Source organism: Hydra viridissima, unplaced genomic scaffold, assembly GCF_058129835.1.
Source record: "Hydra viridissima isolate aposymbiotic clone 2 unplaced genomic scaffold, HvirCarnegie_v1 scaffold_6, whole genome shotgun sequence".
NCBI classification, from domain to species: domain Eukaryota; kingdom Metazoa; phylum Cnidaria; class Hydrozoa; order Anthoathecata; family Hydridae; genus Hydra; species Hydra viridissima.
Genome location: NW_028324305.1, coordinates 17,160,264 through 17,179,348, shown reverse-complemented (window position 1 = coordinate 17,179,348; position 19,085 = coordinate 17,160,264). Strand labels below are relative to the sequence as shown.

Below are 19,085 nucleotides of genomic sequence, written 5' to 3'. Positions count from 1 at the left end.
ACATCATAGACAGTTGTGTAAACTCTCAACTTAATGTCACAAAAGAACAAACTTTGAAAATAGAAATGTAATCAAACCCAATATTAAATGCACACTGTAATTATTTCCAACTATGAGTTTTTCTGTGCAGCCAGACAGCACAGTCCTACGTTCAAAAAATGTTTTAGGAGTTTTAAGACGTTCTTTATCAATTTACAAGTTCAGCTAGTGAATGTTTCATTAAACGAATTGTTTTACCATTAAATAATTATAAGTAATTTTTTCACTACATTTTTTCTATGTTATAAACATATCAAAGACAATAAATATATCATAGAATTTCCAATAATCTAATGCATAACAAACAGAAGGGCACACAGCAACAATTAAACAGTAATTTTAAAGTCGTGAAACTATTACGTCATGTTAAATAATTTTTATCACACTACATCAAAGTTATCCTTTATTGTGATTGTTGACTGTCTGTGTTGACCCTATACTTAATACCATTCCCACACTTAGTTCATTGTATCTAATGTACTTTTAATACTTTTTATCGAAGAAGACACAAAAAGATGCCTATGCAACTCAAGTATTATTGAATTTGTTGCAAAAAATTCTTTTGGCAAACTGGATTATGTAATACAAAAAAGTTTTAATGGGAAGGCTCGGCGGCAAGTTCACAGATGGCTCGAAAACAGTAAAGGTTATTTTGCAAAAACCCGGGCATGGGAGACTATCTATCCTGAGGCAGAAGCAAATGGACTTCCCATTCAATTAAAAATATTAGTCTAAAATAAAGATTTTGGAAACGATGAAGTTCATCTGTATGTATGCAATATTTGTTACAAATATTTGTTCTGAGAGTTGAAGTATTTCTATTGAACACATTTTTAAGCCTCTTGAATCAGGAGATGCACCACGAGCCTGAAAAGATTCGAATAAAAGTTTATTTCTAGGCGATGAGTTTCGGAGAGATTCAAAAGATTCAAAAGCAAAATTTTAGGTCTAATCAGACACATTTTCATTCTTGAATACTGATATATTTAGCTTGTTATACGTTTTGCTAGTACGCTCTCATCTTGAATACGAGTCTATTTAGAGTCTGTTTTTGAAAATATCAATTTTATTGCAAGACTACAACAGAGCAACAAGACTTATTTCAGGATATTAAAAGTTTAGAAATGATGAAAGATGAAAAAGACTCAGATTAATCACCTTATCTAAGAGAAGAGAAGAGGAGAGGAGAGAAGAGGTGATTTAATTTTTTAAAATCTGTTAACAATTTTTATCAGTTATATATCCCTTGAAGAACTTTTACCAACCAAAAATACCAGCTAAAAGTATTCATGAATATAAACTTAGATTTATTTCGGAGAACAGTAGTTGTTCATTTAGAAATGTTTTTATCAATCGTGTCATCCCAATTTGGAGTAATTTGCCACTTGATTTTGAACGAACCAAATCAGTGACCAACTTCTAAGAAAGTCTTGATGAATTTTATAAATATTTAATATAGTTAGAACGATAAACCTATTTTCATTAATTTTTAAAGGAACGGTTTCGCCTAATAGACTACAGAATCCCTTAGTCCTAATTTATCAGGAAATTGAAAATGAAGAGGTTTCAACTTATCGGTAATATTGAAAAAAATTCCAAATCCATTTTATTTGTGATTAACTTGACAATAACTACATTAACATAGCAATATATATCCGAAAAGTCTTTCTAAACCAATTTAAAAGCATATCACTCTCATTTTTTACCTGATCAATTTAGAAGACCAATCATATGCTACATTAATTTGATTTTAAGCGTGCTAGCTTCTGATGCCCCAGCTTACTAGTGCACTCATTATCTAACTCGCTAAACCAAAGAAAAAGTACTTGATAACTTAACTCGCTAGACCAAGAAAAAAGCACTTGATACAAATAGCTTCCTTGTCAGTTATTGAGATTTTAACGATAATGATAACTGGTGTTAAGTAAGTCGACAAACAACTATCAGAAAACTTATATCCTATATTTTTATACTATATTTATATTCTATACTTTTGGTCATATTAAAAGATGCTTTTGGTCATACTTAATGTTAAGGTGACGTAATTGCTGTAATTGCTGAACTGAAATTGTTGTAAGAAGAAAACAAGATTAAAGTCCTCTAACGAAGTTCTCAATTTATAAAATCTCCGCAAGGTAGATTCACATTTTTATTTATATATATAAGAATCTCCGCAAGGTAGATTCACATTTTTATTTATATGCATAAGAATCTTTTATAAAATACAGGTTATAAAAGTGTTATAAAATTCGCTTTCTTCTTTTACGTCTTTCCAAAATTAATCATTAAAAATAAGAGCATATTTAATGATGAAAAAGTCGTGTTGTAGTATGTAACAATACGATTTCATGGTCATTTGCAGCCTGGATTACAGATTTGTCTGCAGTAGAACCCGCTGGACTACAGACATACTTAACGCCACTCTGAAAAAATATTAACAATAAAGAAGCAATTAAACTAAAATCAGAGATCAATCTATTTTTTGGACATGTCATTCAGTAAAGAGTAGAGATCTAAGGAAAAGTTATAATAAATCAATCAATACCTGAACTGCTCGATCTATACTATCTCTGAACGGAAAGAAAGCGTCTGAACTAAGTACGACTCCTTTTAGTGTTTTAATCCAATCTTTGCGTTCGCTCTAAAGAAAATATTACAGCTTTTCGTAAAAAGTTTTTAAACAAAAAACAAAAAGCTTAAAGACTATCCTTACTTCAGTAAACTCTTCTGGCGAAACATCGAAATTTTCTTCAAAATCGATTTTTTTCATATCCTAAAGTATGAGAAAATTTTAAAACTTTCCTTTTTACTTTTAATTTTCATCAAAAAATAAAAATTTTTTTTGCATATTTTTTATATCGTTTTCAGAAAAAAAAAACAACCCTTTTTAATTCCCAGATTTAAATCAGAAAAAAACAACAACAATAGTATACCTGACCAACAGTATTGTTTACATATACATCTATCAAGTTCGATATATCCGCTCGTTTCAAGTTCTAAAAAAATAAAAAGAATTCTCTAAATACAAAAAAAAAAAAAAAAAAAAAAAATTTAAAACTTTTAAAGCAAAAAATTTATGGTTAAAATGAAATCAAAACATTTTCAAGTAATACAAGTTGATATTTACAATAGAGATAAATTAAGCAAAAAACCTTTTTAAAATTCAAAGACAAAACTTTCGGGTGATGCCGAAGCCACCTAAAAAACATTTATTGAAAAGCTATTTCAAAAGTCATTTACATTTATTTAAATTTAATCCAAAACAAATGAAAATCTATGTAATACCAGAGGTTGGTCTTTTCTCCAGCAAGTCGAACGCAATGGATTCGAGATTGTTGGCCAGCACCTATTCCAACAACCTAAAACGTTAGCAACAAAAAATGTTAGCAACAAAATGTTAACAAAAAAGGTGAAAAAATTCAAAAATCTTAACAACAAAATCTAAGAGTTTATTTATTATTATACTTTATTTATATTATATTTTATTTATATTATATTTTATTTATATTATATTTTATTTATATTATATTTTATTTATATTATATTTTATTTATATTATATTTTATTTATTTATAATTTATTTATAATTTATGATTTATATTATAAATAATTATAATTTTATTTACATATTTTATTTATAACTATTTACTTATATATAATTTATAGTTTAATTATATTATATTTCATGCTTTCGGAGGTGGTGTATGTTAAGAGTGTTAGAATTATAGAAATGAATAGAACTTTTTATTCAAACATGCTTGGTTTGATGGTGTTTTTTATGAGTTTTGATCAAATTTTGGTACCAAAACTTTCTAATGGCTCTTTTACAGAAGAAATGCTGAGTTTTTAAATTGCCAAAGATTACTTAGTACAGAAGTTTATAATCAATAAAAAATCTGGAATTTAAGAAACCATACAAAAATAATCATGCAGCTGGTATTATTGCTGATATTCTGAGTAGGAATTTAAGATTAACTAACTTTTAAGTAATCACAAAGCTTACTGCATTAGATTGTCCTTAAGTGTTTCTATTGCAATGTATTGCAAATTTAATACCTAGTTAAATTAGTTGGTGAAAAGATAAATGTTATAATGTAATCCAAAAAATATTAACATCATGCCTGCCCATTTTTAGCATAACAAATAGAGTTTGATTGAGTGTATTTGACAGAAATAGTTGCAACTATCAAATCTCTAATTGCATCTGATGGAACCTAAATGAAAGGGAAATGAAACCTAAATGAAAGGGAAAATATTTTAAACATCAAATAAACAGCAACAAAAAAAAAATAAATACAATAGTTAATAGCCATTGAAGAGAGAGAGAAAAAAAAGGAAGAATGAAATTCTAATCAGTGGTTCATATCAGATTCCTAAAATTTAACTTTACTCAAGAGTTAAATGAAATTTAAGCATCTCCCACGCAATAAATATTGAGAGAAGAAGTTTTAAAGAGTATTTATGGATTTTAATATGAAAGAGTTTAATTGCATAATTTAATTATGATTGTCTATAACAATATAAGAATTCTCTCACTATTAAGCCTCATTTGTGCTGTAGAAAAACCAATAACTTGAAATGAAAATAGACATTTTTGAAAGACATAATTCCCTTTTTCATTGAAAAGTAAATATTCAAAAAAAACCTCTTTATTTTTGGAAACAATATTTGAAAACATAGCAGCATCAATAAGGGCATCATTGCGTTTTTGTTCTAGCTGCAATCCATATAAAGTACGTGTTTCTGTTGCAGTTGGTTCATAAGATGGATCTATCTAGAATACATGCATATTCTATTTATAATAAAGATATAATATATAGAGTATAAAAGATTTATTGAAAAAACTCACTAGTAAAATGCAGTATTGACCACCCTTTTTCTTTTGAAGTATTTCCAAAGCTTCTTTTTCATAACCAGGTGCAATGATTCCATCAGAAACCTTTAAAATCAAACAAAAGATACTATTATGAAAGTTTAAAAAACACAAAAAAGCAACAACCAATTAGAGCAACAACAAATAAGAGCAACAACCAATAAGAGCAATAATCAACTAAAAACAATTAAAGATCTTCAATAACTAAGTTTAAATTGAAGCAGTTCTTGCTCTAAAATTCTCATACAAAGAACTTGTACCTCTCTTGATACAATTTTGGCAGTTGAAACATCACAAACATCTGATAGCGCAATAAAATCACCAAAAGAAGACATTCTATCAGCACCACGAGCTCGCGCATATGCAATAGCTAAGGGAGATAATGAGGTGAAATCATCCACCATGCACACCTTTGCTTCTATACTTGTTAGAGGAACTCCAACAGCAGCTCCTAAAAAAACCAAATATAAAAGTTGCAACATTTGAACATTAAGCTGTGAATCACATGTAAGTATTTTCTAATGTGCTTTGAACATATCTATGTTATTTTGAACATCCATTTAAAAGAATCTTTCCAAAAATTTAAAGAAACTTTATGAAATTTATGCTATTTTGATAATCAAGACAAAGAATCTTTCCAAAAATTTAAAGGAACAAACCCATAGTTACTTTTATATACAAAGCAATCAAAAAAAAAAAAGGCTAAAACATCATATTTTCCACTACCTGCAGGACTAACATGTTTAAATGAAGCAGCAGCAGGAAGGCTTAATGCCTCCTTTAACTCCTAAAATCAAAGAAACCAGGCTGATATTTATTGTATAAAGTAAAACTAGGTGATGACATAAAATATTTTCAAAATATTTAACACTATTTGAATTTACAATTAGAATTGTATACCAACTAAAGACCATAAGTAAATGCATCAAAAAAGTGCAAGAGTATAAAAACATATGTCCACTGGAAACTGTATCAAAAAGGAGACACTGTTTAAAATTGGAATTGGAGAGAAGAGGGGGAACCAATATTACTGCAGATACAGGTAAAAAATACATTTATTATATCACTCCTTTTAATAGTAAAACCAAAAAAAAAAAAAAATTTTTGTTGAACATTAAAATATTTTAAATAAAATCCAAAAAGCTGATCTTTAATTTTTATCAGACTTTTTTAAATCATGCTTTGAATCTCTATTTGTTTTGATCACATAGAAGTAAAAAAAAATAAAATAAGCATTGAGAAATGTAAAATCAGTTAAAACTACAGAATGTGCTAATTTACATCCAAATGAGTTCATCATTAATTGCACATCCATTAAGAGAGAGCTTTAGAAGCGAGAACTTTAGAAGCGAGAGCTTTAGAAGCGAGAGCTTTAGAAGTGAGAGCTTTAGAAGCGAGAGCTTTAGAAGTGAGAGCTTTAGAAGCGAGAGCTTTAGAAACTTCATATGATCTCATAATCTAATGAATCTTAAATTGACTTGTCAACATGTTAACTAAATAGCACTACATGGAGTGTTCAACAAAATAAAACATCACCAAACCAAGAACCAGACATAGTTGATTTTCAAAAGATTTCAAAATATGTGGTAGAATATTGATAGAACACAATTTTGAACACAGATAGACACAAATGCAGGAAAAAAAAAACTTTAATGGATGGTTTAAAGAAGAGTTTATTATATAAACTACACCTTTATATAATGTTTTCTTAAACAGAGAGTGCAATTGCAAAAGTGTTCAGTATACAGTTACTTTAAAATTGTTTCCAGTATTTGTTGTGGTTTGTTAAAACTTTGAAGAACTTGTTTTAATTGTCGGCCTTTTTGGATCATAATTATCTTAAAAAATAATCAAATTTCTTTAACTTGATCTTTCATTGGACATAGTGTAATGAATCTCATTTTCTTTAACTTGATCTTTTGTTGTACATGGTATAATGAATCTCAATAATTGACAAGATTATTTTCTTAAAAAAAAGAAAGGTGAGAACTTTAGAAAAGAAAAAAAAAAAAAAAGAATTATACAAACATTAGTTTTAACCAATTGGAGCTTTATCAGAATATGTTGAGAAAGTTTCAAAAAGAGATATGAAAGCTTGCAGATAAATTTGCACTACAAAATAACATAGTTGTGTAACATAGAAATGAAATGGATGGCTCTGACTGGTTTGGATTTTTTTCACTAGAATCTTAGCATCAGAAGCCTAGAAGTAATCAGAATGTCTATCAAAGACCTTTTATCAGGCAAATCATAATACATTCTTGAAATTGTAAGATGTCATAAAGCATTTGGATTTTGAGTCCCAAAATATCTATAAAACTCCCTGTCAAAATAGCTGGATCTAAGGGTTTTAGGCAAGCGGGAGCAATTAAATTTGGTAATGAGTTCTATTGGTAGGTGTTATTACTACTCTAACAGCAAGTCAAAACACAGTGCCAAACATGTTTAAATTTCTAAGTCTAATGGTGTTACTGTTGTTTTTCCACCCCAGTGTTTGCATAAATTACACCCCTTGCTTGAAACAAATTAAAAAAATTAGTGCTTGATATGATGGTCAGATGAAGAGTAACAAAACTATATGTCACTTTATGGCATTCCTACTATTTGTTGGCAAAATTTCTTACAGTACCAAAACACATTATGGCATATTTTCATAACAGTGTTATCTTTCTGTTTAACAGGTATATTTACAAGTAATGAAATTTTAATAATATATAATAAATGACTTAGGAGCTTAAAGTATAACATCATCATTGATCATGCTAGAACAAATGCACCCATTTAGTAGAGCTAAGCAGATCATAGTGTTAAATTAGAGAGCAGGATAAAAGTAAAACCACAATCTATTTAAAATTGCACAACAAAAAGCACTCTTAAAAAAATAATACATCCTTTTTTAAAATTTTTTAGCATTTTCACTTGAAACAAAATGTTAATTAAACCAATTTGAACTTCCATCAAACCTCTTTGATTAAAATAAAACATCAAATTTTAACAGAAATAAACCCAAATTTACTGGAGTTATAAAATAAATGTCATTAATTTATACAATTTTTACAATATGAATTTAATATTATTATGGAGTATTAATTATACACATGCGGATTTACTAGAAGAACTTACTTATTTCAAAATTTTGCAGCTGCAAGAACTGAAAAATCATTTCTGTTTTATATAAAGACAAAAAAATTGTCCTAGAGTGTGGGACTGGAGCTAATCAAAATAATTGACCAAAATAAAAGTTCCTTTCTTTTTGTCATTTAATTATTAAAAAAAACATTTACATTTTTTACTGAAGAACTTATGAGCTAACGACAGTCATACAAAAAAAAAAAAGACAGTTGACATACCTTGACAAGTTGCCAAGCATTTAAAGCATCACATAAATTAATGAAACCAGGTGCACCATTCAAGACATTGAGAGGAAGCTTGGCTTGAAAAGTGTATAACTGAGCAGGTGCTTGATGTGGGTTAGCTCCATAACGCAAAGGAAGATGTGAAACTGAGTTAGAATACTGCTTGCGAAAGTAGTCTGCTATTGCTGCATCATACAACATAGTATGCGTAAATGCCTTTTTAAAAAATAAGAGAAATTAAAGCCACAAGTTATTTTTATGTCTATCAAAACTAAGAAAAAATACATACCTTCAGTGCCAGTTTCCTTCGAGTTTCTTCTGAAGTCTTTTTTTCAATTGACAAAGAGATTTCATTCAAAACACTACAAAAAGGAAAATTTTAAAAAATTTTTAATAAGTGACATGGCTTATAAATGCTAAAATACTACTTATGAGAGTTTTTTAGAATATTCTTATACCTATTATAGTCAACTGTATCACAAACAACTGTTACATATAGATGATTTTTAGCAGCAGCCCGAAGAAGTGTCACACCACCTAAATCAAATAAAAGTTTCAATTAAAGTTGGACTGATAAAAATTTCAATTAAAAAATAATAAATTCAAAATTTAAAAGAAATACCAATATCAATATTTTCAACTGCTTCCTCAACATTAGCAGTTTCTTTTGAGATTACCTTCTGAAATGGGTACAAGTTACAAACAACAAGTCTGAATTGTAAAAAGAAAATATAAGATACATAAATTAATAACACCTGAGACAAAATTTTACAAAAAACAGCATAAAATTTTAAATTGTTTTAGGACTTGTCTGTGGAGTTAAAAATCTTTATTTCAACCAATAACAGCACAATTAAACCTCAATTCAACCATTGGTTATTTTGGACTTTTGTGATAATAAAAAGTTACATTGTTTGGTAACTTTATCTACTGTGTATAGTTTACAACCTTCCTTTATGTAAACAACACAGTAAACTAACAGCAATGTAACAGTTAAAAAAGTAAAAAGCTATTACCATAAGTAAAATAATATTATTGCCATAATTTTAATAGGGCCTTTTTACAATCACTAAGCAAGCATTAAAATTACAATTTATAACTCAAGACAACACAGATACCTGATATTTGAATATCCTTGCTTAGCTAAATCTTTTTGGTCATCTGCAGAATTTGTTGCAAGAATACCTTTAAAACATTGGATAGTATTTATAAAATTTGTGATAAAAAGAAAAAATAAAAGTAAATCTTTAACATGAATATCACATATACCAGCATGGACAGCTGGATGCAGTGTTTTTACTCGACCACCCAGCATTTCTGGAGCACCAGTAAGATCAGAAACATCTCTAATGTTAAAAAAAACACCTGAGTTTTTAAAATCAAAAAAATATATATTTTAATAAATATTAACTTTTTAAAATACTTAATTTATACTTTAAAAGTTCAACTTATATTGTAATACTTTGTTAATATTTACTATTTGTAATTCACTTTTACTTATAACTTTTATTTTGAAAAGGGTTTATTGATTTTAAGAGTGACAATCATAATTTTGACTTGTGCAACATGTACTTAAAGATCATTTGATAAACCTTAAAATCAACCACTCACAAGGCTTAATCTAAATAAAATTATTTTAGGTAAAATAAAATAATGACTAGAATCTGTGTTATCTCCAGCACTAATCAAAAGATAAAAGTTCTACTTCTCAACTATAACATGAGTTGCTACAAAATATCTAAAAAAATAAGAAGACAAACTTATCCTGAAAAGTTCGTAGTAGGTCAGAGAAATAGGATATTTAGGATCATGATCTAGTCAATCACTGATATAAGGATTTCTTGGTCGCATGCTACTTAATTTTTAAATGTTTGCTTGACAGTGTAATGCTTATGAAAGAAAGGTTTAGTTGATCTCCATTATACTTCTCAATCTGATGATGCGACAGCAACTACTTTTGTAGTTTTAGCAACTAATTTTGTAGTTTTAAGTCTGTAACTATTAAAAGTAACTGTTGCTAGCAACATAACTTTAGGTTACTTTATAGCAGCAAGTGTAGAGAAAAACTATATTAAAAAAACCTTCTGTAAAAACCTTTTGTTATATTTCTTGACAGATCCAAAGAAAAGTTCGATTTCAGTAAAGCTTTTATTTTTGATTCAGTAATACCAATACAATACAAATAATATCACAAACTTAATATTTATAGTAAAATAGAAAGTTTCTAGAAAGATACAGAATATTCTGGAACGTTATTATATCTAGAGGATTCTATGGAAGATTCTCGAATGTTCTGTTGTATCTAGAAAGTTCTAGAATGGACCATAACACCTTTAATGGACCATAACACCTTTAATGTAATCTAGAACAGACCATAACACCTTTAATGTAGTTTTCAACAGTAAAAACAAAAGCAATTTAGAATTAGACATAAGATAAATCACAATTGAAAAATTAAATTGCAAAAATCTTTATACCGGAGACATTAAAAAAAATCTTCTTTGTGCACAGACGCTAAAAACAATTTGATAGTACAAAGGTAACAATATCATGTTTCCATTTAGAGAGGTTAAAAGATTTGGCAAGAAACTCATTGAAGAGAACTTATATTTGAAATTGAAAAAAAAAGTGAAAAAAATTCAAGAAAATGAAACTCATATGTTGGATTCCACAGGAACTTCAAAATAAATGTGTTTTAAAACATTTTTTGGATTGTTTTTGCTAAGGGATTATTTAACTATATACCCTGTGGATCTTAACAGCCGATCTAAACTTGTACAATGTACCAATTTCACAGTGCCAAAGTTTAGCAAATTTCACATTTTCAAAAGTAAATAAAATAGATTTTATGATTTAATAATATAAATATATATAGCCACAATTTACCTAAAATATTTATTAATTTAATTGAGTAAGCAATTTTTCACAAAAAGTGCACAGGTTACAGAAGTTTCTTTGAAAATTACAAAATTTTGTGTTTCTTCAGTAATGCCAATCAAATTATTCAATTCTTAGATTGATATAGTTTCATTTTTTTCAACTTTTAAATATATAAAGCAAAAAGAATTATTACTTTTTTTAAATTAAAATTTTTTTAAAATATAAGTTACTATAAAATTTGATACTTAGTTGCATTTGATCAGCCATACTTGTCTTTGTCAAATAAAAATGTCAGTCTCATTAAAAATTTAATTTGATTAACAAATACATTTCTTTACTTAAGATACTAAAAAATTTAAAAAAAAAAGAAATTTTACAGTAAATTCAGGCTTATATAGATTTTAGTTGGGTTTGCATCATGAGATCATTCAAAAAAAAAAATATCAAATTAATTTTGTTTTCTATTTTGTTGTAAGACACCAAAAGAAAATACCACAAAATGGAGAAAAAATAATCCAGAACAAAACAAAGGTTGTAATGTGATTTATTCTCAAACTTAAAAACAGAATAAAAAATTCAGAAGAGAAATGAGTGAACTGCACAATAAAAGAATAAGACCCAGGTCCATTTGATTTACCCTATTAAAGAAATTTACAGCATGTTCTTGAAACAAAATTCAAGTATCATTATTGAAGTAACAAAGTTTTTCTACTTGAGACCATGTAATGCTTTGTCACAAAAATACCACATAATATTTGTGTTTGTTCTCTACATGAAATATGCATTTAAAAATCAACCACTTTAAAAAATTTGCATCTAATATTTGATTATTTGCTGACTGACAGCATTAAATTTTAAGTGAGAATCCATTTGTGGTGCGTTTAATGAACCAGTCCAAATATGCTATGGATTTTTCTCAAATTCAATTTTTGAAAGATGAAATTTAAGTTCAAGTTACATGGAAAAAAACTTGTTAAAAACAGAATCTAGAGACAACCCCTAAAATTTATTGCAATAATGAGAAAATACCAAATTCTGGACCAATAAGTGATTTATTGTGCGAAATATGAATTAGATCATAAATTTTTGGACCACATGTAGTTAAAATTTAAGCTGACATACAGTACTGTTTTTGAATTTTTCAACTTGTTAGAGCTTGCTATATGTAGAGAAAAAAACTTTCTCACTTTCACACTTAGCGGTGCATTATAATTTTGTTTTTTCTCTACACAGTAGAATGGTAGCCGAGTATTCTGTTATTGAACAAATGGCGAAAGTTTGGTTATTGACCAGGCTTTCACCATTTGTTCAATAACCATAAAATTAAATTGCTACTGGTGACATACTATCAAATAGTTGATAAAGTATGAGACCAAATTTTAAGAAGCAAATTTTAGACATTAACTATGCAAATGTTCATCACAATTTGTAAAAAACAGCAGAAAATATGGAAGTCAATTTTATTTTGGCTAATGTCAACCAAATTAAAAAATGCAATTAAACGAATTGTCAGAGATCATTAGTAGGAATAAAGAAGAATCATTTTTTCAAGATTACAAATAGTAAGAAAAATGTTGAGAAAAGTAGAACCTAATTTGAATTGAAAGATCTACTTCTTTGATAACTTTATTTCTAATATAGAAAATTTCCATAACAGAAATTTGAAGCATAAATATTAGATGTTAATGATTTGTGAAGTAAAAATTTTGAATTTTTTTCTCAAAATGAAAATATAGAAAGGTTTGGAAAGGCAATGCCTTGTAGTTTTCTTAAATCAGAGTTTTATTAACAGAAATTCCATGTTCCTTTTTTAAAATCAATTATCAAATAATCAGAAAAAGAAAAAAAAAAGAGACCATAAATCAAAACATTACATCAATAAATGCTCTAGGAAATTAATTCCCGAAAAGCAACTAATAAATATAAAAAACTCATCTACACCAGAACATCTCCACCAGAACATCTACAACAGAACATCTCCAGAAAGTTTGAAGTATTTTGGAGATTTTTAACTTTTGATTTTAGAGAAATTTGAACTTAATTAGCATTGAAAAATAGCAAAACACAGCATTATATCAGTAATCAATACATACTGTCTATTTTCAAGAAAAAACAAGGAGCCTGAAAAAGCTACATATACATCAAAACTATCTATAATTATATATAAATAAAAGCAACCATTAATACTTAAAAAATAAAAGCATTAAAATTTAAATATAAAATTTACAAAAGTATTAGTAACCATGGAATCTACCATGTTGTGAAATTTAATGGATAAAATTTTTTTTTAAGTCAGTATTTTTTGAGATAAATGGTCAGTATTTTAATTTAGTTTTGTCAGTGCAAAAAATAAAACTGGTCAGTAAAAAAATGAGAACAACAGTATTAAAATGAAAATTGGTATAACTATCAAAAATGGTCAGTATAAAGATTAAAATTAATCAGTAAAATCACAAGTTACTCAGTAAAAATTTATTTTTACACTTTTGAACAATAAATGATCTCCAAATAATTAACAATGTCAAGATAATAGCTAATTTGAAGTGAAATAATCAGTCTCTTAGTAATACTTCAGTAGCTTTCTTTGGTCTCCCATTTTTTCTTTTTTCACCAATAGGAATGTCTTTAGCTGGTAGTGGGGGTTTACAATACATCATTCACATTGCAAAACCAAAAATGCTTGCACATGAACTTCTTAAAAAAAATTTGGACAACTACATCCACTAGGTGGCCAATTTTCTTCGTTGTTGATCAAAGTTAAGGTTCAGACTTTAAAAAATTGGTTTGAACTGATCAAATGGCTTCCATTTCATTTGTTTCATGCAATCTATTTCAGGCTGAGTAGTTTTATTTTATCTTCTACAGGTAAATAATATTCATTTAATTTACCTTTTTGCATAGATGAGATTGATTTGTTGGTTCTTGATTGTATTTTTTCATGTTTGTTGTATATTCATTTGACCATTTTCCAACCATCTCTAATGCAACCATCTCTAATGCAACCTCTTTAAATTTTGAGAATGGCCTTTTCCTTGAAGTGTCTTTATTTTTCACCACTCTCTTAAATGTATCAAGACCATTATTAGTAATTGGTGTGAAATGTCTAAAGCCTTCTTACCAAATTTGATGAAAATTCTACCACTTTGCTTCAACACATCACCATATCTTTATTGCCTAAAACATTAGAGAATGCATTTTGAATTGAACTTTCACCATCTGAGATTAATACTTCAGGTCCATACTTTCCTTGATTGATTTTTGCCAAACCATAAAAAATACTTTTATATATAAACTCAAAGTCTGTAGTTTTTTTATTGGAACACATGGTTATTCCAATACATGAAAATGGCAATCCATATCAGTGGTGTCAACTAGTAAGACAGGGAGCTCCTGCCAGTTTAATTTATATGTAGTATCAATATGTAAGTTTTCTTTTCTTGAAGCTTGACATAGTCTTTTTGTTGATAAAAAAAAATTTGAAATTTTGAATTTTCTTGACATCATTTTCTTGTAATTTTCTACAAAAAATTCATCCTCACTGTTGGGAACATTATTATTGTCTATGCAACATTGTTCTAATTTACCAAGAGAAATGGTATTTTTGTAGGCAGATATATAGTTTTTTCATTTGGATTTGGTAGCCATTTTTCTACAAGTGTTCTTAACTTTTTTTGATTTCATAAACAAGTCACACATTTGATTTATTTCAGTTTTTAAATATGTTGGAATGGCTCCTTTGAACATATTGATACTGTCATGCTTATGTCCATTTTCAGTTTTGTAAATGATTACATTGTCACTTGCTGACTCAAATAAAAGATAAACTGCAGCAACACATTCTTTGCATTTTTGAATGACTTTTCATGTACAGTATACTTTTTTTCCATCTTTAGAGTAATTGAAATAATGATAACTCCATTAATCTTCTACTGCTACTGCTGAAAAAAATTTAAAAAATAAATAAAAGAGAGAGCAAAACACATTTCCTCCACTCTCTCCTCACTATCTCTTCTATCTCTCCTGTCCATCTCTCAAGTCTCTCTCTTCTCTCTCCATAAAAATATGCAACAAGCCTAAATGTATATAGATCTAAAAGGTTCTCAAACCTAAGAGTCTGTTGACCTAACTATATGGGACCTAACTGTCTAAGACCTAGTTGTCTGATGAACTAAAAACTGTTTAGCTGCAATTGCATCTTTCTTGTTAGGGTATGTTTCACATCTTATCTACTCATATTTTTGTTTCTTTTTCCTTGGTTTCAATGAGGCTTGCTCTTCTATTGCGTCACTTTCTTCTTTGCTAGAGGACTTGTATTGTGGTACAAATTTTTCCATTTTTTTAAACTTTCCTTGCTCAGTGCTCAGATAGAAATAATTTGTAGTTTTTACTAAATTATTTCAGTTAAAGTTAACATTACTTTAATTAAATTGCAGATCATTTTACTTAAAATACAGATCATTTTAACAAAAAAATTAACCACTTGGTTAATTTACTGATCATTCAACTAAAAATTGATGAACTAACTGACAGCTAATACTAAATGAACTAACTGACAGCTCTCATTAATATACTGAAAACTAAAAATAAAAAAATACTAACTCATTAAAAAAAGACATTAAATGACATCCAAATTTAATTTAAAAAATCTCAAAATTTCTAAAAACCCTTTAAACTTGAAGATGAAAATCTTTCAATACAGTTTTATCTTTTGTGAAAATATTTTTGGAATTTTGAATGAGTATGACTACTTTTTCTATAATATCAATAACATTTGCCTTCTCAAAATATGCAATTTTACTTTTGTAACTAGGATAATCCCTCCATTTTGAAAGGTCTTGTTAAGGAAATTGGTATTGATAGAAAATCTCATAAAGAAAGTGTTTGTACCAGGAGTTAATTAAGACAAAAATTCAATGTTAGAAAAGAGAGAATCACATTTTTGGTGCTGCATGAACAACTTCAGTTGATTTTTTTCTTTTCCTCTGTTTAGCCTTTGTCTGTTTCTTTTTTTAAACATTATGATTAAGCAAGGATAGAGCCACAGTTTTGGGAACTAAGTACAGGAAATGGTATTTTTTTGCAGCAGGCATCTTGATTTCATACAGCTCTTCAAAACTTGAAAATGTGATATCAGAGCAAGAGAAACTTTTCTTAACTTTTGTGACAACTGAAGAACTTGATTATTTTACAAGCCTAGGAAGAAAACATCACCAGCAACACAAACAGTTCTAAAATTGTAAGTAATAAATGAAGAGTCATGAATTATATATCATTATATGTATTTATATTACATTAAATATAATTATCATAAACATCACCAAGTAATACAGCATAATTATCATAAACATCACCAAGTATTCAAAACACAGTTATCAATGCATGCATTAAAACTTAATGTTTTTTTTTAACATCGCACAGCAATATGGTGATAAACTTTGTATAAAGCTGTTAGAAAAAATTGTCATGAGACATTTTAAAAATATAATGATTTATGCACTATTATATTACTACTAATTACACTACAAATACCTGCTTTACCTTTTAACAAATTATAAAAATGCTGGTTCAACTTTTTTTAATTCAAATAGTAAAACTTAACTAACTTGACTATTATATTAGCATTCCTAATGGCGGTTGCTGTGCCTCCTGATGCATAAAGGATAAAGCCCAAATCAGCCAACCCCTTTGCAAATTCCAAAAGTCCAGTTTTGTCACTGACACTAAGAATAACTAACAAAGAAAAAGATTAAACAATTAATAAAAATGATATTTAACTTTTAAAGTATAAGAAAGTGTTCTTTGATTACGCAAATAGTATTTTTTACCAGTAATAAAACTACAGTAACAAAACAATATATGTAATAAAATATTAGTTTATCAAAACTATCAATACTTTTTTTTTTTTAGTTATCATTTAAAATTTTCTTACCATCTTATAAAATTGATAGCTCTAATACCAAAAATGTATTATAGTTTTGTTTTATAGAGCCCAAATAAGTTAAGTGTATGATCTTCAATAAACATACCTTTATTGTAACAATGCAGCATACAAATCCATGACTAACTTACTTTATAAGTATATATTTTTATAACTTATACTTTTAAAAATTATTTCAACTTTTACAAATATATACAAATCTTGAGTTTTTAGGTTTATTTAAGAATTTTTGCTTTGGATTACAATAACAAATATTAAAAAAAAAAAACAGTTCAGCACAATTAGTTAATTGCCCACTTGTACTTTTGTCTCATAAAATTATATTTAAGTCTTTTCATAATTAGGTTAGAGTTTTTGTTCCTCCGCCTAATACTTTAATAAAAGCATGTCAGAAGACAATCCTTCAACTTATGAAAACATGATTTAAAAGAAATCAACTTGTAATTTTTAAATTTAGATCATTCGAAGGTAAAGCTCTTGAGTCGAAAACCTTACTTTTAAACTTTTAGAGGTAATTACTTGAAACAAACTGCAATCATAAATATTTATATAAATTATTTAAATTACGTAAATTATTAGAATAGTAACTTTTAAAAAAAAAAAAACACAAGTGACAAAATACCTTAGATTACTGAGTTAGTAGTGTATATATGAAGACATTTGATTTTGAAAATTTAAAAAAAAAATTTTTTTTAGATAAAACACTTCTTAAATTCACTTAATACACAATTTTTACTATACCTGAATGATTGTGATCCATGCTCGTTTATTCCAGATGTTGCTCCTAGGTACATAAATGATAATAAAGAAGCCAGATTTTGCGGTACGCACGTGAATTTAAATAGACTCAGTTGCCATCGCAGCTCTGTTGCCATCGCAGCTACAAGATTTTGAGTTATAAGGATAATTTCATAAAGTCTAAGTAAAGTTTCTACACGCTACATCACCAAAACATTGTGTTCTCTTTGACAGTTCTTTATTTCTTAAGTTTATTGCATTTCTTTTAATTCATTTAATGATTAAGTTGGTATTAAATGTCCAGAAAAATTTATGATATAGTTCATCATAAAATACCAAAGGAGGAGTGAAATTATATTTTTAAGGTTGAGGGTACAATGCGGTCATCATTTTATTTACGTAGTAGTTATTTTGTTTTTCAGTGACAATTCCAAAACATAAACTTTCAAAAACTTAATTTCATTTCATCGATTAACTTGTTCTTCTTTGCGTTAAAATTTCGACCAAATCTTTTGTAGCTTTTTAAATTGATTAGATAATAAAAAATGTCTTTTAAAAATGATTTGTGTTCCCTTTCATGTACTAACTGATTAAAATCACGATCATTGCTCGTGGCAATGTCGTCACACAATACGCAACTTGGGTAGCCAATTGCAAACATGATATTCTCTGGTCACTTAATAGCTCTTGGAATACAATTTAAGAAAATTCCTAGTATTTAAACGTTTTTTTTTTTAGAAAAGTTTGTTTTTAAAAAGAATATCCTGAGATATTGAAAGAATATCCTGAGAAAACACAATTTCAGAATGTTTTCCTTTCAGTTTTGTGATAAGTTTAATGATAATTTTGATACGTATAAATTTAGCCTGATTAAATCAGGTAATCTCACCTTTGCGGTTATTAACTTTGCAAAACTGCAAACTTAAGATCTACAGCAAGGAAACAGGCTAACTTGTTATAAGTAAGGCTTTGAAACCGTCTTCGATAAATGTGTTTCAGTTACAAGTCTAGAGCCTCTATCACTTGAAGAACATGGCCTTATCTATTGTTGTCATTTTCAAACATGCTGATTTAAAACAAGTCATATAGTGTGGTATGCTTAAAAATCTTGTGTCACTACTCAGCTTTCTGACTCCAGCTATAATTACTTAAATATATACATTCCAGTAAGTAATCCATGACTACACTGCTATTTCAGACTTAATCAATAGTTGAAAGTAGCTTGTCTTATGAATTTCCACTAAAAATAGGTACAGCTTTT

At 27.7% G+C, this 19,085-nt stretch overlaps 1 protein-coding gene across 1 annotated transcript; it reads right to left on the bottom strand.

Moving 5' to 3' along the window:
* Positions 1-2,217: 2,217 nt before the first annotated feature.
* LOC145189802 (bifunctional purine biosynthesis protein ATIC-like) lies at positions 2,218-18,416 on the bottom strand. The gene is made up of 19 exons (XM_090089464.1): positions 17,828-18,416; positions 16,752-16,878; positions 9,538-9,614; positions 9,387-9,453; positions 8,891-8,979; positions 8,727-8,805; positions 8,558-8,630; positions 8,263-8,484; positions 5,639-5,699; positions 5,173-5,363; positions 4,889-4,978; positions 4,685-4,813; positions 4,161-4,253; positions 3,325-3,398; positions 3,192-3,237; positions 2,973-3,035; positions 2,753-2,812; positions 2,585-2,680; positions 2,218-2,462 (listed from the first exon to the last, which is right to left on the bottom strand). Exons 1-19 carry the CDS (start codon positions 17,844-17,846, stop codon positions 2,343-2,345), a joined length of 1,776 nt encoding a protein of 591 aa, XP_089945590.1. The 5' UTR covers positions 17,847-18,416; the 3' UTR covers positions 2,218-2,342.
* Positions 18,417-19,085: the final 669 nt, after the last annotated feature.